Raw genomic sequence first — 27,482 nt, forward strand, 5'->3', positions numbered from 1 at the left:
CCAAGGATCCCCTTCCAGAACACAGAGGGCGGGAAGGTGTCTCACTTTTCCCCCAAACGTGAAGGGTTGCTGAGCTCGGTAAGACACCGAATATCTGTTCCTGCAGGATTGTACCTCCTCCACACTTGCCCACACCTCCTTTCTATATGTGTCTGCTGCCATGAGGAGTGGCTGCAAAGTGGCGTGCCATGCTCCTGGGTAGGAAGGACGCTCATTATTGCAGTTGCTGCTGATATTGCTGCCGTTATAGTGTAGTTGATTGGTGTAAACTGTGTCTGAGGAGGGTGGGCTTTGTAGTATAACTAGTGGTTAGAAGTGTGTACCCTCTGCGCTGGGTTGGGCATTCAGCTAATTTAAGGTGCCCATGCAACTTACATCATTACCTTGCACAATGCCAAGGGACTACTAGAGGGGTGTATATAAAGCCCCCCAGCTCTGGGCTTTGGAGCAGTGGACCTGTGTTCTCTGGAGTGATGGAGCTTCATCCAAAACCTTTGGGATGAGTTGGAGTGTCCAGAACTAACCATCCAACATCAGTGCCTGACTTCACCAATGCTCTTGCGACTGAATGCAATCAAATCCTCACAGCAATGTCCCAGCATCTAGCGCACAGCCTTCCCAGAAGAGTGTGGGGGGCAAACTCACCTTAATTTCCGAAGAAACACCGGAAGAACAGGTGTTTTTAAAAACTTGCCTCAGTGAAGAGACGCAGGGAAACCCCACATCTCGCGCGCCTCCGCCTGATGGCAGCACGAGGCAGCGCGTGGAAGCGCGTGCGTGGGAGTTCCTGCCTTCGCCATGTCGGGGTGGTGCAGCGGCGGCAGCGGCGGCGTGTTGAGGAAACCCTGAAGTGAACACAAGTAGCCCCCCCCTCCTCTCCTCCTCTTCCTCCTCCCCCCTCCTCCAACTCTGTCCATCCATCCAACCGTCCATCCATCTATCCATCACTCTATCTATCTCTCTGTCCATCCGTCCACGGCATTCCGTCCCCTCTCTCTTTATCTCTCTCTCTGTCTCCGGTTCAAACTGCGCCAGAGCCGCCGCGTGCAGCCGCTGCCCGCTTCCTCCTCGTCTTTCTCCGCTCCATCTCCGTCTCCTGCATCCACGGAGAGCCGAGCCAGAGACGCACAGAGGCGCCGAGTGATGCTGCTGCTCCAGCGGAGCCAGAGCAGCTCTCCGTGAGGGGAGAAGGAGAGAAGGAGCAGCGCCCGTCCACCGCCACAAGCCCATGAAGATGTCAAACGCAGTCATGGGTTTGAACCCCACAGACAGGGTGATTAAATGTAAGTGGTTCTCCTTCTCTCTCTTTCTTTTTCCCCCCATCCTTCTCACGCTAGAACGCTTTATTCTCTCGCTGCCAAACAGGCTAATTTGCACGAAGCGAAGCGGCCGAAGTTCGAACTCTCCGGTCCACCTTAAACGCTGCAGCGGTTCCATTCTGTCGCCTGTTAGAACGTTACCACATTCTGTCGGCGCCAGAATGGAACCGCTGCAGCATTTAAGGTGGACCGGAGAGTTCGAACGTGAATCAAATTTTCGCCAATTTTAGCTTTGTTTTCTGCTTTATTTGGGTGCTGAGAAGCGCCATGTACGCCGTGGGATGTGATGCGAGCACCCATTGTTTATGAGCGGGCTTGTTTTTGCTGCTTATTCCTGGGTAGCTTTTGGCTAAACGTGGCTGGCTGGATGGATAGAGGGATGGAGGGATGGATGGAGGAAGCAGCGCGCTTGCGCCTTGCTGGTGAATACGTGAGAGAGAGAGCGCGAGAGAGAGAGAGAGAGAGTGAGAGAGCGGAGAGAGAGAGAGAGAGAGAGAGAGAGAGAGAGAGAGAGAGAGATTAGCATCTCGTTCCAATGAAATATTTTTTGGCACTTTGACGATGACAGCGAAAGGAAGACTTAAAGGTAGAGCCTGCTTTAAAAACGTTGTGCTTATGGCTGCTGCTAGCCAACTTAGCTCGTCCAGCTAGTCGCGATTTCGTGGCCCGCGTCTCTCTCTGTACGTTAACGTAACGTTTCACGGTTGATTGTGGGGAATTTTTTTCCGGAGCTGTGATGTTTTGGGACGTGCGAGAGCAGGAGGCGTTAATGCTGCCCAGATATGGTTATGGATGGAGGCTCGCCTGTGGGCTGGTGACATTGACTCGATACAGATGGCCTGCATCACTGTTGGCTTATTTCTGAGTGCAAATTTAAGTCAGTCTATCGATTTCGCTGGGTGAACTGCACTGTGTGGCCTGCAGACACAGAATAGCCTCAGTATATGGCAGATAGAGAGGCATTCATTTTAATGTAATAACAATGCAGGCTGCCTGTGAGGGGAGTTCAGTCCAGTGCTTTGGTGCTTACAGTCATTTTCTTATAGATTGCAGGGGGCAGATTCCAGACTGTGGATGTGGATCAGATCAAATGTGGGTACCTGATTTCTGGATAATAGGTCCTGTTGGACGAGGACATGGCTGGGAAAGGCTTTACCGGAGTCCGATATTCAATAACACTGCGATATTCAACAGAGACAGGTAGACAGGGGTATTAGATCAGGCATTATTGTTGTTGTGGACACCTATTAGTCATACAAGTTGCAGTTTGACCAGATTTCTTTGTATCTGCTCACAAGATTCACCAGCACATCACTGCAATTAAACTGTGGCAATCAGGACACTGATTGTGTGTATGTGCAGTGTTTCATTATTAATACTGTATGGCGATTATATTGTAAAACCATGACCAAAGCTTTGATAATTACTGTGCTGTTAAATGTTTATATCACCACACGCCCACTGGGGCGTTTAACATGCTCGCGTATGTCGCTTCGGAGACACGAATGGGTTAACCAGGTATGCAAGAAGCAATCACTTTAAAACGCTACCCTTTTGTCGGCGTAATGGAATTGTTTTATTAAGGAAGACGGTGTGGCGTAGAGCAGAACTGTTGGCAGCCAGTGAGTGGACAGAATGAGGGAGGGAGGGAGAGAGAGGGAGGGGAGGGCGAGAGAGGAGTCTCATTGGGATCCACTCTAAATGGGCTATCCCTCATCGAGGGATTGCAGCCGACCGAAAATTATTCAGCGGCATATGCCGTTCACCATTAAATAATTATATTACGGCATATGCCCACTGTAAGATCGCCTCAGCGGCGGGTTGCAGCCCTGGGAAGGAGTGTTCGGAGCGGAGGCAGCTCATTTTCACGAGAAAGCTGCAGATGTGAGGGGCCGAGACAGGACGAGAGGGAGGGTTGGCGGGGGGGGGGCGAGGGGGGTTTCTTAGAGAAATGGAAGTGGCGTGAACTGATGAGTGGTGTTCGGGGAGGGGAAGAAAGGGAAAACTTCACAGCAGATTCACAAGATACAAGCACACTCTTGCTTAATTAGTCCGACAATCTATGTCCAAATCAATCATTTTTAGTGGTTATTATGTTCAGTGTTCCGCATTAGGCGCAGGCAGCGCAGAGCGCCGAGCACGGCCATCTGTTAACTGCATTAATAACACTGTGATGGCATAGTAATTACAGTAACATGGCCGTGTACTTCATAGCATAACATGGCAACGTGCTGCATTGTCTTCTGACTGACTGAGCATCTAGAACATGTACGTGAAGGATCAGTGTTCAGAGAAATCCTTTCAGCGAAGAGTACAGTGAGCCGCTGTTTGCTAGCTATAGTTCGAGTAGCCTACAGTCAACAGTCTGAGTACTTTGCTGTGTTGCTGTTGCACTGGAGCCACAAGTTGGGCTGAACGAGTTGTGGAAAATGTCTAATTGTGTTTTTTTTTCTGACCAATAGTGCGACTGCGATTTAAAGGCCTTTTTTTGACCAAGAAGTCCAGCATATCCATTTCTGCAGGCTTGAGGCTTGAATGCTGAATGTAATGTAGCAGTTCATTTGTGAATAATGCAAGATACAATTAGGTCAACTTTGCTAGTATGTAGTGCAAGCTGGGTCTGTTGTCATGCATGCAAAAAGCTTTACATTGTCATCCCTTTTCGGTACAAATGCCACAAAACCACTGAAACATTAGTACCGGCCTAGCAGCTCCTATGTGAACTATGAAAAAGAAAATTAAATCAAAAACATTTTTCATAACATATATAAACCATGCTCACCTGTCTCTATTGTCCCACCCTTACTGTTATCATGTGATGTTATCATGTGGTTACTGATGTTATAATGTGACTAACTTTACTTTGCCATACTGTGACATTCAGACTAAATTAATGGTGCATTTTTTCAGGTTAGCCTCAGTTTGGAGCCATTTCTACTTTTTTACCTGTTTTTATCACACTGCTTGCGCAAAAAAGGCAAATCCACTATAGTATGGACATGTCAGCAGTTCTGAATTGCATAATTCAATTTTTGAGATGTAAACAAAGTCATTTAGAGTGTTTTGGTGCTTTGGAAATGATTCATTACCAAGAAATGAATCTTTCCAGTGGTGGTGATAGGAACCAGGGGTCGCAACGTCTACACCTCAAATATAGCCATTTTATTTGCTATCCAACCCAGTGAATGTACACATCTTTATATAAAATGTTACGCAGGTTTTTGTAATGTAAAATGTTTTAGACCAAAAGCTTATCCAGAAGTACCGTAAAACAATGTCTCAGACATCAGGCAGCATATTTCATGTAGTAACTTCCTGTGAGAGAGCTTTCTTTAGAGGGATTAAACTCTTCGGACGTCTGGTTCCCATCACTACCATGGTGAACAATTCTGATCTGAAGTTTCTCTAAAACGGAGTGTTTCACATCAAACCACTCTGAATGACTTTGTTTATGTATTAATTTTTTACTTACGCAGAAATTTGGAAAAATGTGTAGAATTCCCTATTAAGTTCCAAAATCATAATTTAGGATGCACGATGATGTTGGAATCATTTCGGTATCAGCAGATAGTTGCTTAGAAGTTAGCGTTAGACAGTTATTTTGATTTGGCCAATATATTTCAAACTGATGTTTGATGGTGTATTCACTGTATTCCTGAAGAGCAAAATGCTCAGGTGATGCTCAGCTACTGTGCTTTGCCAACAAATGTGTGCATTTTATTAATTTCACTGCATTTATAGCCTTATAGAAATCTATATCATATTTCTCACTTGGGCTAATTTAGGTGGATTTATCACAGAGAAGCTCACTTAGATTTAGAGTAGTCGTGATAGGAACCAGAAGTCGCAAAGTCTACACCTCAAATATTTTATTTTCTATATTTTCAAAATGTTTATGGATCAGCATTGGCAGATATGTACATTAAGAAAGTCAGATATTGGCATCAGTTCACAATTCCCATATCGTATTCCCAACACAATGAAAATGTGTCAACATTAATTGCAATTGGATTTTATATTGTGGTAACAATACCTGTATATGCTGACTGTATTTGCTGTTGGAAATGTGTAGTTTAAATAAATTCATACAATGATTTAATACAGAGAGAGAGAGAGAGAGAGAGAGAGAGAGAGAGAGAGAGAAAGAGAGTGAGAGAGATGTTTACTGCTTTTGTCTTTTGATCATGTGTCATATAGGCCTCCTGCTCCAACACTGGCACATGAGCAGGCTGTGGAATGGAAACATGTGAAGAATGGTGACATTACAGCATGCTGAAAAATGAATGACAAGATGTCTTTCGGAGAGGGTAGGCAAAGAAAAGAGTGTGATAAGACAAGAAAAAGGGGAGAGGACGAGAAGTGGAACAGACAAGAATTAAGCTTGTGACAAGGGACGAATGGGGCGCTCCTCAAACAACACTAAAACACGGCACACCACAAAAAACACTGCCACTGTCACCAGCAACACCACACACTTTATCTGTTTGATAGGCTACAGGGCTCAGGGTTCTCTTGCTGCTCTGCCACTATCTACTATATTAGTATTCAGTTAGTCTTCTGACTGTTTTGACCATTAATCAAAGTTAAAAAAAGAAGACTTTCACTAATTTTTTTGCATTTTCTACAATTTTGAAACTTTAAAAGGTAAACCAAGTCATTCAGAGTGGTTTGGTGTGAAATGCTCCATTAGAGGAAAACTTACTGACTCTGAATTAGTCTCAGTGGTGGTGATAGGAACCAGACGTCTGAAGAGTCTAAAGCCTCTAAAAGCTCCCTCACAGAAAATGATAAATGATTAGGAATAAGCTGCCTGATGCCTAGTTTTGGTAGAGAGGTACATGCAAGGTGTCAAAAATAGTGATCTAACACTGTCTTACCATAATCAACATGACATGCAAAACTTAAGTTAAAAAACTTAAAAAACTTAAGAAGACACGTAGTAATGAAAAAGATACGAAATTGAGTGGCTATATGTTTGCTGGAGACATCAGGACCCTGGTTCCTGTCATCTGTGTCAGCAATCCTTCATTTCACATCAAACCACTCTGAATAACTTTACATCTCAATGAACAAACCATCTATAACCAGCAAACTGCCAACTACTACGAATAAGTAAAATTTAATGAATATTTTTTTAATCGAGTAATCAAGTAGAATTGAGTAATTGTGACAGTCCTAGTTTTCAGGAAAAAACCCTGATGATTAGAAAGACTGGAGTGGATGAGAGAATAATAGCGTAATGCAACCGGTCCTTATAGGATGACGAGGTGACCTTGTGTGCCTCATGCTCTAAATGTAATGAAAGCGTCCTGCCAGGGGATGGCACATACCTGCCCGATGCAATGATAGCGAGTAGCCAGTGGATGATGCAATGGCAGGCATTGTGCATGTACATATATATATATATATATATATATATATATATATATATATATATATATATATATATATATATATATATGTATCCCAAATCCTAATCCCTAAAATTGAGAAAATAATACTTTTTATTTTTTTTGCAATTATTTTTAAAAGATCTTTTGGATTTGAAATTGAAATATTTAGAGTTTTTAAAAGTGAAATTTGTAAATAAATAAAAAAAGGAATGTTTGAAAATCAGTGTGTTACATTAAGAAGAAAAAAAGATTTAATAAGACATCTATTCCTAGCTGTGTTTGATAGTCATGTATTGGCTGGCATTTTTGAGTTATGTTCAAAATTGGCTAAAATTATCAATAATGAAACAATCACTACTCAAACACTTGGTGACGTTTCGTTAGTGTTGTGACAAAGTGAAATGTTCAGTCTAGGGCTGAATGATATGGACATTAAATGTGATAGTAAAGCTGTTGGCTATCATGATGATGATATAAGAAGCACTAAAATATTATTGAAATTGTGAGCCTCTGACTGGATCTGGTACAAGTACAGACATTTTTTGAAATTTAACTTCTCCTTTAAGCAAATAGCAAAATACAAAATTACAAAAACACCATTCACTGTTGTCCAAAATAAAATTTTATATATATAATTTTGTTTTGGACAACAGTGAATGATGTTTTTGTAATTTTGTATTTTGCTATTTGGATGGAGAAGGTTTTGAGTTGTGAATGTGTGTGTTTTGTAACTGGCTGTTTAGCCTAATGGTTAAGTTACTCGTTCCTCATGTGAGAGAGCAGCAGAGTTCAATCCCAGCACAGAGAGTACACATTAGGCTTCCAACGGTTTGTGCCAGCAGTGATATGGCATCATTTTCTGTCATCACAGCTCGTAATTTATACTGCAATAACAATAAAAATATGATTTATTGTGCAGCCCTAGTTCAGTCATTTTAATAAATGTAATAATTTTAATAAAATACACATAATTAAGATGTAGTGTCATTAAAGCAGAAGGATTTTAGTCTGACGTCCAGGTCAGTTAAAAGGCTGAAATGTGTATATGTATGTATATATGTATATAAACCTACAGAGAACAATCAGTAGTGTTAAATGAACCTCTGCAGAGTTAGATTTCCCTCTGCTGAGTTCACACTGAGCTCTGTAACAGTGTAATTGAATATGGGTGCGCTTGCTGTTTGGTTATAACTGTGATGCCACGGTGCATTAACATGGACTGCGGTATTGTTTATGAGGAAAGCCAGCTCGGTGTTATTTGTAGTGCAGCACTATGTGCTGCAGGAAGTGCTTACAAACAGATGTACACATAGTGGAGTATACTGTAGCGCTGTAGTGGTTAGAGATGAGTCAAAATGCTCAAACATTTGAATAGTCTTAAAAATTCTGAAAAATTGAATATTAAATTAGGATTTGTGATATGCAAATGAGCTTGTCTCTAACATTCTGCATCCTCACAATGAGAGGTCTGAACTCTATACTCCCCCAAAAGGCAGTGAAGAGCTGCGTCTTACGTTTTAGCTTCTTATCCATTTACTTTAGACCACTGAAAAAGACTACTACAGCCATCTAAAGAACACAGCACACCAGACGAGAGACTGGAGACGCTCAGCACCGCAGATGTTACAAAGCACAGTAAGAGTTGCAGAAAAGCACAGATGAACATCAGGCTTAAGCTGATTTCACACCCTACTCATAATGATTTTAATAGAATAAAATGTAAACATTATTCAGTGGAAGTACCAGGTTTGGTATCAACAGACTAACTGTTTTTGAGCTTAAAGGTCTGAGGTGAAATGCGATGTGGCTAGGCTAATAACATTAGCCGAGGCGAAAACACAATTAAAACACGTCTGTCTGTCTTAAAGACTTCAGATTGACACATTTCTCATGGACATTTCAAGCTACACATGATCTACTATAGATTTGTGGTCTGGGTTTAGTTTATCATAGCAATAGTAAGATGCTGAGTGGTGTCACTGTCTGTGGTTACTGTCTCCTGATGTGTCCGGCGCAGTAGGCAGCATTCTGATACTTTCACTTAAAATTGGGGGTGGGGTATTGTTAAAATATTTTTAAAATAATGCCTTAAAAATATGAACATCAATTTTACTGAAATGTCCATCCCTAGTAGTGGTATGCTCAGTTTTCTGAAAGTAGAGTGTCCATTAGTGGCTGCACAATATATTCTTTGTTAATCATTGTCATAATATGCTAATGAAGGCCACAGGTTAATTGTAGTTTTCTGGGGCAATTAAGAAGTAGAGAAACAAGAAACACCTCTTTCACTACATGGAGACCACTTTTGGCCCCATCATTGAAATGGTTTACAGTGCTGAAGTAAGCATAGTAGAGGGCAGTCCACTGTGTTCACTGTGCATCAACTCTGAAACAAACCCACACCAGCTCTCACTTTACTGTAGTCTATCAAAAAGTGGAGTTTAAGGGGTTCCAAAGGGGATTTGGCTGCTACCACTGGGCAGTTGTGAAATCCCTTTGCTGTCTGTACAGTGTCTGATGTTTTGTGTTTGTCTTAAGAAAGTGCACAATATGTCATAATACTGATATCACAGAAGGCTGAAATATGCAAATAAGTCCAATAACCAGTCACAACATTTATATATACTGTGTTTTGGCCAGTTACAGCCCCACATGACTGCTTATGTGGATGTTTTGATGAATCTTGGTGATCATAAAAGCGAACAAAATGAAATTATTTTGTCAACATAATGCAGATTAGTCTTTAATCACTTCACCAAATCATTAATTTACCAGTGCATTTTAATAAATTGCGAAGCATATTGCTAACACAACATGTATCAGTATTCCAGTATATATCATGCAGTCCTCGTGTCCATAAAAATAGCCTGGACACTGATACATTTAAGCCCAGCTTCCCTGATGTTTGACAGTATCATGGCTGTGAGTGCTGACTCACAGTGTTGGGACAGGCATCAGCACTCACCTGGCCTCGGAGGTGGGCTTGACTACATCAGTGTGTGATTGAACCTGACAGAAAGGCTTGAGTTTCAGAGAGAGTTACTGGGGTGGTTTCCGGAACACAGTGAGAGTTGCTCACTGTCGGAAACCAGTTCGATTCATGTATTGGCTCAGAGGTGCCTTGCTGGGGTCATTATGCTGCAGTCGGCTAAAACTGGTCACGTGGAAATTCTGACGTCACACTTGGAAAAACTGAAGAGAATACCCCATCAACTGGGAATTGCTGTCGTGACGTAGACGTCGTGCTTGTCAGTATGGCTGCTCACATCACCAACAGTAGTAAAGTACTACTTCTCAACTTTTAATTGAAATTGTAATAGTCTAGATCGGGGGTGGCGGGGCAGACTGCATAGTTTATGGTGGACCAAAAAAGGGCAAAAAAAACCAATGCACGAATAAAGAAGGTAGGTAAGATTTAAACTGAGTTAAAAAAAAATATATATATATATATATAATATAATATAATATATATATATATATAAATAATAATAATAATAATAATTTGTATTTATATAGCACTTTTCATGCCAGTGGCAGCTCAAAGTGCTTTACAGACAGGAGATAAAGTTAAACACTAATACAAGAAATTATAAGCACTTTGAATCATATAGGAAAATAGCACAGATCAAATTAAAAGATAAATACCACGTGACGTAGAGTTTTAATGTGTCTTATAACATGACAAAAAATACAAATGTAAATAGAAAATACAGATAGAAGTTATTTAGTACAAACATGGTTTGTTCTTTTATTGTGTGAGGAGGTGAGGTTTCAGGTGAATCAAATATCCTCATGGATCAAATTTGGCGCCGATTTAGACACAGTAGTCTTCATGGATGTTAAATTGTCGCTCATATTATTAATGTTAGCTGGCTAACTTCTTGTTAACAATATTTTCCTGAAAGAATGCATATTTTTTCCACTTTGCAGCTTGAACGTGCAGAAGTTGAAAATAATGTAAGCTCCAACTTCCCACAGCACTGGTTCCAGCGCACCTGGCTCTAATATTCAGCTCCTGAAGGCCTTGATTTAAAGAAATCAGGTGTTTGTGAGGTATTAGAATGTCAGGAATGTGCTGAGTGCTGAACTCTACATCCTGAAGATGCAGAGAGTTGAAGGCAGGCAAGTATCTAGAGCTCCATGTTAGGCCTGCACAATTTCATGACACTATCAACAGCCTTCTTTAAGCATGATCATCCGCACAAAAACATGAGGTTGAGGCATTACCTGAGGCTGTACTGTAATAGAAATGAGGTCACTCTGTAAGTGTGTCGTCGCTTACACACAAAACACATACTACACACTCACACACGCCAAACTTCGCTTCTAACTTCACACCTTCGGTGACTGTACTTCTCTGAATGTGTTTGGCAAGTGGACAACTATGTGACCGTTATAGCTATTGCTGCTTAGAACATATCGCTGCTGTCGGACCAAATTCTTGTATCTCCAAAATGGTAACTTTACAGGAGAAGGAAAAAAATACTTTACTTTTAATGTAAGTCAATGGAACCAGAGTTTTTCCAGGTTATTTTGGGCTGTTTCTTTATGGTCAATTCATTGTGAAGCTTACACACAATGTAAGGGACAGTAGGTATTTTCAAATTATGTCAAAAACTGAAAAATGGAGATACAAGGTTTTGTTCCAACTGCAGCGATATGCAGCGTAGCTCTTGGCTGTCCCTAAATTCAGACCGGTCACTGTTGGGACCAGATCCTTTAGTCTAAAGGCCTTCTAGCTGTGGAACCCTCTATTTTTCTGATTTTCACTTTCCCTCTTCAAAGCTGAGCTGAAAACCCTTCTCTTATCTCCACACATTCACTTTCCTTCTTGCTCCAGTCGATGTTCTGTGTTTTGATTTGTACAGCAACCTTGAGTGTGTGAAAGTGCTTCATAAATTTAAATTTAAATTATTATTATTATCATTATCATTAAATAATTAGCCCAATGAACCTGCCAGACTCAGTGAAGATTTTTACAAAGGATAAGAGCACATCCATTGTCTTCTGTAGTCTAATTTATTACAGTAGACACCCCTGAATTAGGATCTTTTGTTATGAAGTTATTAAGGTGTAAAGTTAGGGCGAGGACAGATTTTGGGGTTGTAGTTTCTCATAAAACCTTACTTGCGTGATATCTGACAGAAATGCTCTGATTTGTTTTGCATTCTGCATATGAGAAAGCTCTATTTTTTACAGGTTAGCAGTTTGAAGCTGGATGCTACTCCTGTATGTGCATCACTCTGGGATCCAGATCGAGTCTAAGCCTAGACTTAATAGGATTTTTAAACGGTGAAACACCATGAGCTGGTTTGCGGGACCCAGATTGAGATTAATCCTAGACTAAAAAGCCTTTCCAGTAGTAAATCAGCATTGATGTTATAATGATTAAGTAGACTAGTCCTAGAATACACTTAGCCTGTCCACAAGATGCCAACCCTAGGAAAAGCTACTTGGCTAGAATTGCTGAAAATGAACTCACTGTAAGTGTTTCATGGTTTACACACCAAACACATATCACACACTCACACACGCCAAATCTTGCTTCCAACTTCACGCCTTCGGTGACTGTACTTCTATGAATGTTTGGCAGGTGGACAACTATGACAGTTATAGCTGTTCCTGCTTAGAACATATACAGTGTAGCTCTTAGCTGTCCTTAAATTCAGACTGGTCAAACAAAGAGATACTTGGCCAGAACATGAATGATTTTTGATATAAGCTTCTAAAGCTGGTTTGAACAGCATTTTACAGGTACCTGAATACTCGTCTCGGAACCACCATTGAAAATACTAATAGCTATGTTTCGTTATTAACCACAGTTTTAAGTATGTTTAATACTGCAGTTCAAAATTTATCCAGTAGGCAGTGATAATGAAAATCACTGTGGTGTAAGGCTAGTCTGCCAAGCGCTACTCAGACTAAGATGATTATACTTATATACTTATTATACTATATTTGAAATGGTTCTTCAAACCTGTCGTGCCCCCATAGCACACCAACATCTTAAAGCGTAAATCTTGCACTTATAGTCCAACAATTTACAATCCAGTAATTCAAAGACATTCCACACAATAGATTTCACTCAACTAAACCAGCTGGAATTTATTTATTTTCAACTTTTTCCATATATAAACAATAGCTGTTCTATCTAAAGGCCTTTGCTGATTAAATGTATTTTGATTTAGGCTATAATTTCAGACAAAGTTTCAGAATACTAAACAGAGAAACGACCACCAGTGCAATGCTTGAGTATTCGAATTATTCAGGCCTTTTTAGTCTAGGTTTAATTATAGTCTGGGTGACCAAACCTAGTGTAATCATATACATGTACATGTTTTTTTAAAACCAGAACTCTATAGCCCATAGTTTAAAGCTGGGATATTAAACTGAAAACCTTGGGCTCATAGAAAACCTTGTATCTCCATTTTTGTATCTCCTTTTTCAGTTTTTGATATAATTTGAAAACACCTGTTACCCTTAACATTGTGTGTAAATTTCATAATAAATGACCCAAAGAAATGGCCCAAAAATGATTTGGAAAAATGTCTGTTTCCATTGACTTACATTAGAAGTAAAATATTTTTTTTTCCTTTTCCTGTAAAGTTACCATTTTTCTTATGACAAGTGATATATATATATATATATTACCGAAGAAGGCAAAAACCTACTTTGCTTTTAATGTAAGTCAATTTGAACCAGTATTTTTTCAAGCTATTTTGGGTTGTTTCTTTTTTGTCCATTCATCATTAAACTTTACACACAATTTAAAGGACAACAGATCTTTTCAAATGTATTTTAGAAACTGAAAAACTTCAACCAAGCCAGAAAAAACACTGCAAGTCGCTAATACTGACAGTGTGAACGATGGTGATGTGCAGCATGAGTGAACAAGACGCACGTATGAGACAAATAACTTTGAGAAATTTGGATGTGGCTTAACGTTCAGCTCCATTATTTGAGTCAGAGAAGCTGCTGTGTGCTGATGTGTAAAAACTACAGGTTTATCTGTACACTGTTCAGTTCTGTTTTTAACTGGTAACAATAAATTTACATGTACGTCAGTTGTCAGACATGCTTCTTATTACTAATTATATAATAGTAAATCGCTGCTGTCAGAAGAAAACTTTGTATCTCCATTTTTGTCTTTTTCAGTTTCTGACAGTGCTTGGTGGCCCCTTACATTGTGTGTAAATTTCATGAAGAATAGAGCAAAAGACCAAAATGACTTATAAAAAAGTCTGGTTCCATTGAATTACATTAAAGGTAAAGTAGTTTTTTTCCTTCTCCTGTAAGGTTATCATTTTGGAGATATGAGGTTTTTTCCTCTGACAACAGCAAAATATTAAATACATACAGTAAATAAACAAAAATAAGTTTTCTTAAGCATCTAATAAATATAATCCAACAAGTAAATGCCGTCTAGCCGTTTTATATGCAGAACATAAAAATAAAATATTTAAAAAATGTAACTGGATGAATATCAGGACTTTTAGGTGAGTTAGGTTAGATAGAGTTAGAGAGTTAGTATCAGTATCAGTACTCGTTATCGGCCGCTACTAAAGGATCAGGTATCGGTATTTGAAGGGAAAAAGTAGTATCGGTGCATCTCTACCGATCAGCTGTGCTACAGAACAAGTGTTCGGTTTCGATGACCCCTAGTTTCGATCATTTGGACCGAGACTTTGATCAAAATACGTGCTATTATCACTCTGAAAGAAGCCCATCTCTTCAGCATAAGCATACGTGGATAAAAGGTGCAAATCTAGTTCAGTTTGGAAGCAGGTAACAGCAAGGTGGACTGAAAAGAAAAGGAGAGAGAGAGAGAGAGAGAGAGAGGGAGAGAGAGAAAGAGAGAGAAGGAGGCTATTTTTAGCCCCTTTAACACACATAGTGTAGCTGTGAGTTTGAGCAAGCGGAGTGGGACAGAGCCTTGGCCTAATGAGGCCACGCTAAGCAGGAAGTTACTGTGGTCCACGTCTCTTTCTCTCTGTTTTTCCAGAATTCTGTTCTCCTCTCTTTTTTTTCTGAATGAAGTGCTGCGTTCAATTCATTTGATTGAAATGTGTTCATCATCTCCACATGAATGAAATCTCTCTCTGGGTTGTCTTATCTTAGGTGATGGTTGTGCTGAGTGCTGTATTGAGCAGTAAACGGTGGAGGTGTTTGAGTGAGTGTGGTGTGTTACTGTTTCAGCGTGTCTGTCCTCCACCATACGTCTGTGACTGTGTCTGCCTGTCGCCTGCCTGCTGTCACTCACCCGGCTCTCTCTGTTTACTGGCTCCTTTTCCTCTGTTTCCCAGCGTGCCTGCCCACCTGGCAGCCCGGCTCTGTGTGTGTGTGAGTGTGTGTGTGTGTGTGTGTGTGTGTGTGTGTGTGTGTGTGCAGATGGCTCTTCATGTGTGAGGCGTGCATTAATTGCACGACTTCAAACGGCCTTTTAAAAATCCCCCCATCAAAAGCGTGTGGAGCAGCAGCGTTAGCTTCCCTCCATCTGGGTCAGAGTGTGTACGAGCATCAACACGCCATACTCTCTCTCTCTCTCTGTCTCCCCCTCTATCTCTCTCTCTCTCTAACTTCCTGCCTATGTCTCTCTCTCCCTCTCTCTCTCTAACTTCCTGCCTATGTCTCTCTCTCTCTCTCTCTCTCTCTCTCTCTCTCTCTTTCTCTCTCTCTCTAACTTCCTGCCTGTGTCTCTCTCTCTTCTTTTTTTATTTATCTTTTTTCCTGTCTCTCTCTCCTCTTCTCTCTTCTTATCTCTCTCTTTCTTATTCTCTCTTACCTCCTGCCTATGCCTATCTCTCTCTCTCTCTCTCTCTCTCACATTTTTCTTCTCTCCCTCACTATGTATCTGTCTCACTCTGTCTTCCTGTCTTCCTCTCTCTTCCTGTTTATGTCTGTCTCGCTCTCTGTTCTCTCTTCTGTTCCTCTATCTTCTTATCTCTCTTTCACTCTTCCCCCTCTCTCTTTCTCTCTCTCTCTCTCTGCCTCTCTAAGTACCTGCCTGTCTCTCTCTCTCTTCCTATTTATTTCTCTTTTTTCCTTTCTCTCTCCCTCTCTATCTCCCTCTTTCTCTTTCTCTCATCTTCTCTCTTCTTATCTCTCTCTTTCTTATTCTCTCTTACCTCCTGCCTATGTCTATCTCTCTCTCTCTCACTTCTTCTTTCTGTCACTCACTGTGTATCTTCTGTCTCACTCTTGTCTTTCTAACTCTTCCTATCCATGTCTGTCTCGCTCTCTCTTTCTTTCTTCTATACGTCTGTCTTTTTCTTATTTTCTTATCTCTCTCTATCTCTCTCTCTCTCTCTGTCTCTCTAACTTGCTTCCCGTGTCTCTCTCTCTTCCTGTTTATTTTGCTTTTCTCTGTCTCCCTCTCTCCCTCTCTCACTTTTTTCCTCTCTTACTATGTATACGCCTGTGTCTGTCTTTTTCTTATCTGCTTATCTCTCTTTCTCTCTCTCTCACTCACTATGTATCTGTCTCTCTGTCTTTCTGTCTTTCTCTCTTCCTATGTCTGTCTCGCTCTCTCTTTTTCTCTTCTGTATGTCCGTCTCTGTCTTTTTCTTATCTACTTAGCTCTCTCTCTCTTCCACCCCCTCCCCCTCTCCCGTTTCTATCTGCCACTCTCATTCTCCGTAGTCTTCTCTGCTCCAGTTCCTTCACTCCTTTGATTCTTCTGGCTGAAATCCGTTGAGAAGTTCTCTTCGTACGTACAGCATTTCTAGTCCTGAACAGCTGAAACAGCTGAAACAGTCCAGGTTCAGGTCTTTTACGCCTGCTGTACTGTGGGTTTTCTGTTGGTTCTGGAAGAGCGATGTCAGTGTCCAGAGCTCTTTAGCTCCACTTCAGCAGTCACATGCTTTACTGTAGCAGCACTGAGCCTTTCCCCAGAGCTGCTCTCTTTCCCTGTTCTACACCATCTTCTGTCCTACTTTCCCTCCTACTCGTCCTGCGCTACACACACTGTGGTCTGTACAGGCAGCGTAATGTGGACTGATGGAGTTCAACACTGACGATTTCACTGCGCGTGATATATATCGTTTGGTAATCATTATTGTGATATTGGCCTTTGAAATACTGATATCCCAGGAGGCTGCAGTATGCAAACGAGCCCTTTAACCAATCACAGTGTTTCTGTGGGTATTTTGAAGAAAGGCGTTCATGTAATCCAGCAATAGAATTATTATGCTTTAAATATCACAGGCTGGTCTTTAACCAGAAACCCGATACCTTTTTAATATAAATCGCATTTCATGTCACAATGAAATACGCTGTACGTCCAAAAGTATCCAGACACTTCTACTAATTATTAAACTCAGTTAGACCCCTGCTTCTAAAAAAGTTGGGATGCTGTGCAAAATGGAAATAAAACAGAATGCAATGATGTGCAAATCATTTAAACCCCATATTTAATTGAAAATAGTACACAAAGACATCATATCAAATGTAGACACTTTATTAAAAAAAAAACAAAAAAACAACATGCCCATTTGAATTTTGAATCTCCAAGCTAGCTGCTTTCCTTGCAGAGTGCCTGGTAGCCTCTCTCAGCGGTTGGTTAGCGGGTAATAGCACAGAACATGAATGGGTTAACTAGCGCTTCATGGAGGTGGTCTAATTTGAGGTACGAAGGGTAAGGGTCCAATAAGGCAGGGCACTGTTTGCAGTCACCCTGTGAATACATGCTGTTTAGCACCACATTAGTGGTTTTAGCAGTGCAATTAAAAACTACATATACTAAATATAGTACAGAATGTATTGTGGCATTGATTACACTGCATTATAAGTAGGTTAGTTTCTTTAAAGAGAAGAAATGTTATGTTGGGCTCTTTTAGGTTGATTCGTACAAGGACTTGAACGCAGGTGGAGTGGTGGCTTTTTTCAGCAAATTCATCAAAAAAAACTTTGTTATGGAAGAATAAATAGCTAATTTAGTACAAGTTATTAATTTTTCAGCATCAAGAAAAATAGCAGAAAAAATATATTTAACAATTAGACAGACGTTTCAACAACTTACAGATACAATACAATACAATATCAGATCTTATGATATTTAAAGTGTCCACCCTTTGCCTTCATTACAGCTTCTCATTTGCAGGAGACTTTCAGTTTTTTAAAGAAATCTGCAGGGATATTTTTCCACACCTTCAAAGTTCAGTCTTAGAAGTTGGTTGTATTTTCTGCTTCTCACAATCCAGATAATCCCAAATACATTCAGTGATGTTGAGGTCTGGGGTGGTCAGTTCATTGTTCTGAGAGCACCAGCAAGTTCGATTTGTAGATTTTTTTATGTTTCTCTTTTTTCTTCCTTATGCAAGTGGATTATTGTGTGTCTAATCCTCAGATGTATCTCCTGAAAATGAATAGCTTGTATATAATGGCTGGTTTGATTGGAATTCAATAAATGAAAGGTGGCTTTCATTTGACTTTTGCACAGTACTGTATTTGTGATTCCAGTACAACTTGTAAAATGTCAGTAATATTATATGGTTGAAGATTAACTTGCTTCATTTTGCCTGGAGTATTTTACTCTTTATAGGATCCTGTGAATTCTTTTATGTCTCATATCTCCCACATGATCATTCATCTGGAACTGAACGGTCAGGTTTCTCAAAGTACACTTTGAAGAGTCTGTTAAGCGTCACTTTTGAAGAGTGTGTGGATCACTCCACCAAATTAGTTCAGAGTCCTAAACCTTCAGACTTTTAACTGACTTGGACTTTAGACTAAAATCCTATAATTATGTCATAATTTAATTATGTTTTTTAAATAAATGATTGAACATTTATTTGTCTCTACCAAAACAATCATAACTCTACCGAAACTTTACCGAATGTAATGTTTCAGTAGTGACAATTTTAACTAATTTTGAGCAAAACTCAAAAATGCTAGCCAGTACATCACTAGCAAACACACCTTTGGACAGTTGTTCACACATAAAATCGAATTAATTTTTATAAAAACCTAAAATTATTAATTAATTGCAGAAAAGATGTGTTTCTGTGGTGATAATTCTTAATGTTACACACTGATTTTCAGACTTTGGGATACATTTACTTTAAAACAGTGTGATCTAACTGCTCACCATGTGGCCTTGAGGGACAGGGATGCAGTCTCGCTCTCGCTGCTCTAAAAGGCAGGGGTGTGGCTAAAATAAGGCTCCGCCCACAGACTAAAACACTTTTTTGATAGTGAAATATGGGACAGCATTTTTTGAATAAAGCTACTTAGTTAAAAATTGCACTCATGATGAATCTACATCTTTCAACTTCACTTTAAAAAAATCAAAAAGAATGAAAATGTAAAAATTAAATAATATATTATATAAAATAAAAGCAGCTCCCGATAGAAGGTACCCTGTAAATTATGATTTTGCAGGTAATAATCTCATTACTACTTCATTAATGCCTTGGGTTTAAATAGATCATATCAGTAATGTTACTCTGAGACTGCAGTTTGAGCTCATTCAGTAGAATAGTCCATATACTACAGATAAGCGAGAGCTGCGATGGGTTTGTTTCAGAATTGGTGCGTAGTGAGCACAGCTGGACTGCCCTCTGGTATGCTTGCTTCAGCACTGCAAACTGCTCCACTTCAGTGATGGGCCGAAAGTGGTCTCCATGTAGTGAGCGTGGTGTGTTTGGTTTCCCTGGGGTGAGATTTAATTGCAGAGTTCAACTGCTTTAATTGCAGGTGTTCCAGATATTTGCCATAAAAAGCATGATACAGCTGCTGCAGCGAGCTAGCGCTTCTGTTTTTGCTGACTCATGAAATGGCATTTGTGTTTGTAAAGAGGCCTAGCAGAGGAGCGGGAACGAGCAGGAGGGTCTAGAATTGCTGAGATGGGCATCATACCGAGGGGAGTGAAGCTCAGACATGTTAGGTTTGCTCTTGTAACAGCCTCTTAAGCTTCACAGTATCAATAAAAGACTGTATAGTGATTATGTTGCTATAGACTGCCTTCATTACAGCTGCTGTTCTTTTTCAGGAGACCTGCTTTCAGTTTTTCAAAGAAATCTGCAGGGATATTTTTCCACACCTCCAAAGTTCAGTCTTAGAAGTTGGTTGCATTTTCCAAGTAATCTTTATTACAAATAAGGTCCAGTTTCGATATTCTAGTGCAAGCGTCCTGCTTTTTTGTCTATTTCCAGTTCTTAGTAACAGCTTCTTGATGGCTGCACATCCTTTCAGACTCACAGCGCTGAGTCGTCTTCTCACAGTGGAAGAATGGACAGAAGCACCTGGGGATGTTTTCAAATCTGAAGCAGCTTGATTTTCTCTTCTCTCTCAAAGATGAAAGTACTCTTCATCTGATGGGGACAGTTCTGGTGGTCTACCAGCTCTTGCACAGTTCTTAGGAGCCCCATTTTCTCTGTATATTCCAATATCTTTTTCACTTGTTTTGTATATCTAATCTGTTTTTGGATATCTTTGTATAGCTAATCTCCTCAATAAATGACGGGTAGTCTGACTTTTGTACAGTCCTGTATTTATCTGGTGCACAGTCCCATTTGCTTTATATCTTTTCCTGTATGTAGCCTAACTGTTCTAGCTAGCTAACTGTTCTCACTGGCATTAGATCAGGCATGTCAAACTGGGGACCTTCTGGGCCAAAGTGCGCCGAGATCAGTGTTTACCCTCATCTAACACTCTGAATTCAGTTCATGAAGGCCTTGCTGATTAGCTGATGAGCTGAATCAGGTGTGTTTAATGAGGCAGTGTGCTGAGGTCTGCGGTGTTTTGGCCCGCGAGGACTGGAGCCTGACACGTGTCAATTTCAACGGTCTAAATTTTACCACAGCAACCATGTAGGCATATTATTTGATAAGTCGTTAAATCTACAGCTTAGCTGTCAGCGTTAGCTCATTAGCTCATTCACTCAACCTGTATTATTCAAGCAACTTAAAGACGCTTGAAGACACGCTCGTGAGCTGCTAAATTTACCTTCTTTATATTGTTTTTTTTTGCCTGATAGCTTCAGTATACCAGTTTAGTGTGTTTGTGTATAATAAGTAAGAACTACATTATGGTAGTATTAGTCAAAGCCCTTTTTCTTCTTCTTTGGTTGACTGAACATCTGTTAATTAACTCTTATGAATTCTCAAACATCAAAATTTTTCAGCCCACACATCTCATACAAAACGATGCACCAATAAATGAAGCAAGAATACCTCAAAAATAGCCAGATAGCTTCCCAAAAGCCAAGTCAGTTGTAGTGAACTCAGCTGGGGTTTACAGTGAGTGTGAGACAGATGAGAGCTGAGGAGAGACAAGTGGAGCAGAGGAATCAGAGCATGGCACTGTATCTGAGTGAGATGCTGGGAACAACGTGGAATAGAATAGAGGTAGTGTAGCTGACTTAGCCAAGTCCTCTCTAATGTACTGAGGAAACGATTCTAAAGTTTCACTGGATTGTTTGTGCTGATTATTACAGTTATGTTGATCCACCGTGTAGTGGCATTTATTTTCAGTAATAATGAGGCCGATTTCTTTCACCATAGAAATGTAGTATAAATTGCAACTGGGTCATTTCAGCGTTGGAGGACAATTTGACTTTAAACATTTTCCAAACAACTTTATGCTATTCTTGCCACTGCAGCAGGAGACATATTAAAATATGAGGAACAACCTCATCAGCGTGTTGTTATACTCCTATAAATATCATGTTTACATGCCAACCCTGTTACGGACAGAGGACTGAAAGTAATATATTTGCCCACTGTCTATGAAACTGTATGTATTCTTGCATTTAATGTGACATCACACTGTATAATCTCCACCATTTAGAGGACCGAATCAGGGAGTGACCGCACTGCAGATGCCTTCAATTAGCTGTGCTTTGTGAATGATTCACCTGCAGAAGCCGAGAATGACGAGAGACACACAGACCTCAGTGTTTCAGACTCCAGGCTTGGAGCCGCTGCACTGTAAAGTTTAGTGTTTCTCTCTGCTGTTCACACCTCGTTCAGCTCAAGAAGGGATTAATTAGCTAATATATACAGTATTTTAACCAGGAAAACCACAGTTATGCAGTGCAGGGGTTTCAGGACTGGAGCTGAACTCTGAACTAACTGAACTAGCAAACCTACAAAATCACGACGTGGTTTTCAGACCCACGACATTCAGTCTGATATTTAACGTTTATGTTTCTCCATTCAAACGTCATTTAAATCTCCAGAAACAGAGAGTAAAGTTATACCGGCTGTCTGCAGCTCCATTAGGGGGACGACTGTTCATCTCTCGGCTGTTAACATTAGCTAAAGTTATCTAAAGGCTAGCATTGATCTCATCTGTGTTAATAACCTGATGTTACCCTCCTATGATCACAAAGAGTTTTTCTCCTCTTTATGCAGCACCATGGGATCTGTTACCCACCCTGACGTGAAGAGCTGGTGGGCATCTGTGCTTTTAAAAGCTTTGAGAGACTCTCAGAATAGGGGGAGGGGCTGAGTATGAGATAAATATAAATGTCAGGAAAACACAGCTTTTCCGCCCATTTAAGTAGGACCAGGAGTTCAGGGGAAACTGTATAAGGATCACAGCCTGTTTTATCGATTTTGTTTTGTTCCAAAGTAAGGAGAGTAATTTTAGCCATCTTTCACCTCCAGTTACGTTCCTGCGGAGCAGCGAAGCCAAAAATTTGGTTGCAAATATGGCAGCCACAACAGAAATATCACAACACTGAAACTGTAGGATGTGGTCTGTTCTACTGAACTGGTTAAAAACTAAATTTTGGACTTTTAACTGATTTTTAGAAGATCTTTAAAAAACAACATTGAAAATAAGTAAGTATTATTTTCATAGGTTAAATTTAGGGTTCAGGTTTAGGACAGAGACCTTCTAATAGGAAAAACCCTGTAAATGATGATTTTGTATTTTTAGCTTATTGCTATCTGTATTAATGTCTTGGGTTTAAATAGATCATAACGTACTCCTTCTAAATATCTAAAGTCTGAATACTCAATTGTTTTTTAACCCTTGTGTGGTGTTGATGTGTGTTTTACTCAGTGGTCTGGTGACCCACCATGTTATTGTTTTCAAATCACAGCCATAACAATTTATGTAAAAATACCAGATGTTTAAAATATCACAAGTGGTCAGCGTAGGGTTCTCCTTTAGCAGCTGTAGCCAGTCAGCAGCCTGTCCATGTTGTCCACCCTCACACACACACACATATACAAACACATACACACACAGACACACACACACATACACAAACACACACTAACAGCAGGCCATGTAGGAGGAGAACAGAGTGAAGGACACAGCACCTCCACACTTTTATTCCCCGCAGGTTCACCCAACACCACATGTGTAATATAAATGGGTTATTTTATATGTTCTTCACAGAAAATGAGCAAAGACCAAGAAATCTGAGGTTGAAATAATAATAAATCACATCATTTTTTTCTTTTGGTAAACATTAAAATGGGTCCCACAGACCTGAACACCACACAAGGGCTATTTTTTTTACTGTAGGACTGCAGTTTGAACTAATTTAGTAGAATGTCTATGTAAGTACACAGTTATGTAGTGAATTACAGTTACTTTTGATTTACATTCTGCAACATTGGCAGGTTTTTTAAAACTATACTGTAAGTATTGTAGTAATTCTTTCATTTCATTATTAAATTTCAGCTGGAAACAAAAAGGTTTAATTTGTAACTTTTTGCAAAACAGGATTGTACACACAACAATAACTTTCATAAAATACAAATCGTAATAAATTACCTTCTATTCGATGTACAAACATGAATGTGGTGTGTATTGAAAGTTTAGAATCTGCACTTTTCAGTAGAACATCAGTTGTTTCAGTGAGCTGGGAGAAAAAAGTTACTGATGTAAAATTACAATATCCCTTTGTTATTGTTGCGATAGCTACTGAGGGTTAAGGGTGAACCACACTGTAAAGTTTTAGCTGTGCAAAATGTACCAACAGGACTAATTGACCAAAGAAATGTTGATTTTTAGGTTAGCAGTGTGTGCGGAGGTGTGTGAACGCTGGAGAGAGAGCGGCGGGGTTGGAGGGGTCAGGGCATGACTGCCGCCCCCATGGGGGTAAACTGGTTAGCTCTGCGCTGCTGGATGTCCAGTTGTCCATGAATTGTTACAAGAACTCAGTGTTGCGTGAGAAGCGGTATTGAAATGCAGTTTTGATTTGGACCAACGTTCACAGTAAATTAGTGAACAGTTGGTTGAATAACACGTTCCCAACACGCCGAGCAAATGTGACAGACGTTTTGAGTGAATCAGCTGCTGGTGAAGCAGAAATCAGCGCTGAGGAGAGGTGTCGTGTGCAGTGGTGTACTGCGGGGTGTGAGAAGTGGGGTTTGCCGTGGTAAAGCTGGAGGGGTGACACAGCTGTGACCCAAACAAGAGTCCTGTTCAAATGTCCAGGATCACCGTCCACCCATAAAACAATATCACAATACATTGGGTCTTTATTTATATTGCCATCATATAAATGAAGAGTTTCATTCCACAGTGCTGGTATTAATTATAATACGACACTGATATTTCTTGTATGTTGCTGTTGTCTGAACAAAACCTCGTATCTCCAAAATGGTAACTTTACAGGAGAAGGAAAAAAACTACTTTACTTTTAATGTAAGTCAAATGAACCAGACGTTTTTCCAGTTCATTTTGGGCCGTTTCTTCTTTCAGATTTAAGGACCAGAATGATCCGTTTTATAATAAAACTTTTAATATTGAGAAAGAAGTTCTTTCAAAAGTGGAGATGAAATCTATAGGCAGGTAACTGGTAACTTCATAAGAAATCAAAGATAAGATAAATAGATATTGACAGTGTGTTTTTATCATTTCATAGCTTCTCATTTTTTCAAAATATTTTAATATTTTGACTTAAACAACAACTTTTGGATTCTACCTTATAATATTTACATTATTAATATAACAGGTGATTCCAAAGTTTACATTAGCGCTCCTCTCAGACCTCTAGATCAGAGACAGGGGGTGGTAGAGAGGTCACTGCAGTGGACATCAGGTCAGATCAGAGACAGGAAAAGATAGAACAAAGGGGAAGAAGGAATAAGAGAAGAAGAGAGGGGAGGGAGAGGGACTGAAAGAGTAAAAAAGAGAAAGGGGAGAGAGAAAGAATGAAAGGAATACACAAGTAACAAATGGAGAGAGAAAGAGAATGAAGGGAACCAAGTAGAGGGAGAGAAAGAAAGAGAAGGAGAAGAAGACAGAAGAGAGAGAGAATGAAGGGAACAAATGAATGAGAGAGTGGAATAGAGAGAATGAAAGGATTGAAGAAGTGAGAGAGAGTGAAAGGAGAGAGAAATAGAGGACGAGAGAGACTGAAGGGAATAAAGCAGTGAGGAGAAGCAGAGAACAAAAGCGAGAGAGGTGAGTGAAGTAGTAAGAGAAACAGTGGACAGAGAGAGTAGGAGAGAGAGAATTAAGGGAATGAAGCAGAGAGAAAGAGATGTAGAGAATATAGGGAATGAAGGAGTGAGAGAGAGAAATTAGCAGAGAGAAAGAAGGACAGAAAGAGACTATGAAGGAGAGAAAGAAGGAGACAAGGAGCAACCAAGAGCACAGAGAGAGGACAAGAAGAGAAAGAGAAAGAGAAGGAGAGAAAATGAAGAGAATGAAGAAGTATGAAAAAGAGCGAGAGAGTGAAGGGAGTGAAAAGGTGGGAAGGAGAGAGTGAATGAAGAAAGGGATGAAGGAGTGAAAAATCTAGAAAAGGGAAGAGGGTGACCAAGAGCAGGGAGTGAGAAGAAGAGAAAGAGAAGAAGAGAGAATGAAGGGAATAAAAGTATGAGAAAGAGCGAGAGAGAAATAGAAGGAGAGAGAATGAATGGAATAAAGGAGTATGAGAGAGAGCGAGAGAATGAAGGAAAAGAGTGAGAGAGTAAGGGAATGAAAAGGTGAGAAAGGGAGTGAATGAAGTAAGGAATGAAGGAGTGAGAGAAAGAGAATATTGGGAATGAAAGAGTAAAAGAGGAGAGAGAAAGAGAACACAGGGAATGAAGGAGTGAGAGAGAAAGAGAGACAGAGAGAACAAAGGGGATGAAGGGGTGAGAAAGAGAGAATGAAGGAGTGAAAAAGCTAGAGAAGGGAAGAGGGCGAGCGAGAGAGGGGGAGAGAGAAGGACAGAAAGAGACTGAAGGAGAGAAAGAAGGAGACAAGGAGAGACAGAGAGAGAGAGAGAGAGAGAGAGAGAGGCTGTAGCACAGCTGTGACCTGGATGAGTCCCTCCCCTCGTACCTCAGGGGTTCAGGAACAAGCGCGAGCCTGCAGTCAGCGGCCTACTTTCCCTAAGTATAATTCTAGGCCATTATCTGTGCTAGCACTGGTGGGGCTTCAGCGGGCTCACCGGATCCAGCAGAACAATCCTCTCAGTGTGTGTGTGTGTGTGTGTGAGTGAGTGTGTACGAGTGTGTGAGTGTGTGTACGAGTGTGTGTGAAGGCAATGTGGGGTTGCCGGTGCTGCACTGGTTGTGATTGTGTTACAGACTCAGGTCAAGGTTAGAGAGAGAGAGAGAGAGAGAGAGAGAGAGAGAGAGAGAACAGGGTAGAACAATAGAAAAAAAGGAGAGATAGTGGGAGAGAGAGAGAGAGAGCGAGAGAGAGAGAGTGTGTGTGTGTTGCAATCAGATTATAAGCTGTTAACAGTGAAAGGCTGATCTATTGTGCTGTTTGGTTTTTAGGAGATTACTGTGCTCGGGATAACAGTAAAAAACAACCTGAAAATATTTTACAGAGCTGTTTCGTGATAAACTCGCCTACGGTGTTTTGTGGAGCCCCCAAGAAACTCTGTTCACGAAGCACACTGTAGGGACTGTAGCGCTAAAAGCCATGTGAGTGGTGCACTTACAAAAGCGTCTGATGTATAGAAATAAATACACAGCAGACATTGGGCCTCATTCACCAGTATCGTCCTACGTTTTTTCTCAAATGTGTTCTTGAGAAAGATCCTGAGAAAAGGTCTACGTCAGGTTCATGACGTGTTCTAAACCACAGAACTGTGCGCACCTTTGTGCTGTTGAGTGTGTGTAGATTCTGTTCTTACCTAAGAACAAATCCCAGATAAGAAAACACTGGTGGATGTCAGAGTCTCTGTGAAAACTGTATAAGTGGGTTTTAAGAAGAAATTTCCTCTACAGAAAGGTTGGTGTGTTTGTGTGCAGATAGACGCTGAATGACACATATGAATGTAGTTATGTTATAACTGAAGTTTGGGGGAGGAGCATGGCTGAAACCCCTCCTTCCTCCAATCTAACGCCCTATAAATTTACATCCTCACCTGCTGTTCCTGTGATGAAGTATTCGCCATCCCCGCCGCCCCCCCATCTCCTCCCTGTTCCTCAGTCTTACATCAGTCTTCCCTCATACTACCACCACGAACTCACAAAGAGTTTTTGGTGTTAATAAAAAAAACACATTTTTATTTCTCTAATAAAGGTGGTGTTAATCATAATAGAGCACTGATATTTCTCATATGTGCAAAACTGCCAACAACGTATATCAAGAAAATGGTCTATAATGCATCTTGCAGTGAAACCCTTCATAGATTTTTTTTTTTTTTTTAATTTTTTGGGATTTTAACCCAATTATCTCCCCAATTTAGTCGTCTCCAATTCCACCCACTAGTTAGGACTCCACCAGTCACACGATACTGCCAACGCTAGGAGGGCGAAGGCCAACACAGGCTTCCTCCGAGACCTGTGAAACCAACCACCGCTTCTTTACGAACTGCCGCTCACGCAACGTCATTGGACAGCTGAACGCGCTCGGAGGA

The 27,482-nt window shown here is 40.4% G+C and overlaps 1 protein-coding gene across 1 annotated transcript in view; it reads left to right on the top strand.

The window, feature by feature from the left end:
- The first annotated feature begins 1,806 nt into the window (after positions 1–1,806).
- The window catches only part of ppp3cb (protein phosphatase 3, catalytic subunit, beta isozyme), an 89,599-nt gene continuing 63,923 nt past the window's right edge, over positions 1,807–27,482 (top strand). The window contains exon 1 of the mRNA XM_036561785.1: positions 1,807–1,905. Within this exon, the coding sequence (XP_036417678.1) occupies positions 1,881–1,905 (25 nt within the window). The 5' untranslated portion in view covers positions 1,807–1,880. The remainder of the gene's footprint in view (positions 1,906–27,482) is intronic.

Source organism: Colossoma macropomum, unplaced genomic scaffold (assembly GCF_904425465.1).
Source record: "Colossoma macropomum unplaced genomic scaffold, Colossoma_macropomum, whole genome shotgun sequence".
NCBI lineage: Eukaryota > Metazoa > Chordata > Actinopteri > Characiformes > Serrasalmidae > Colossoma > Colossoma macropomum.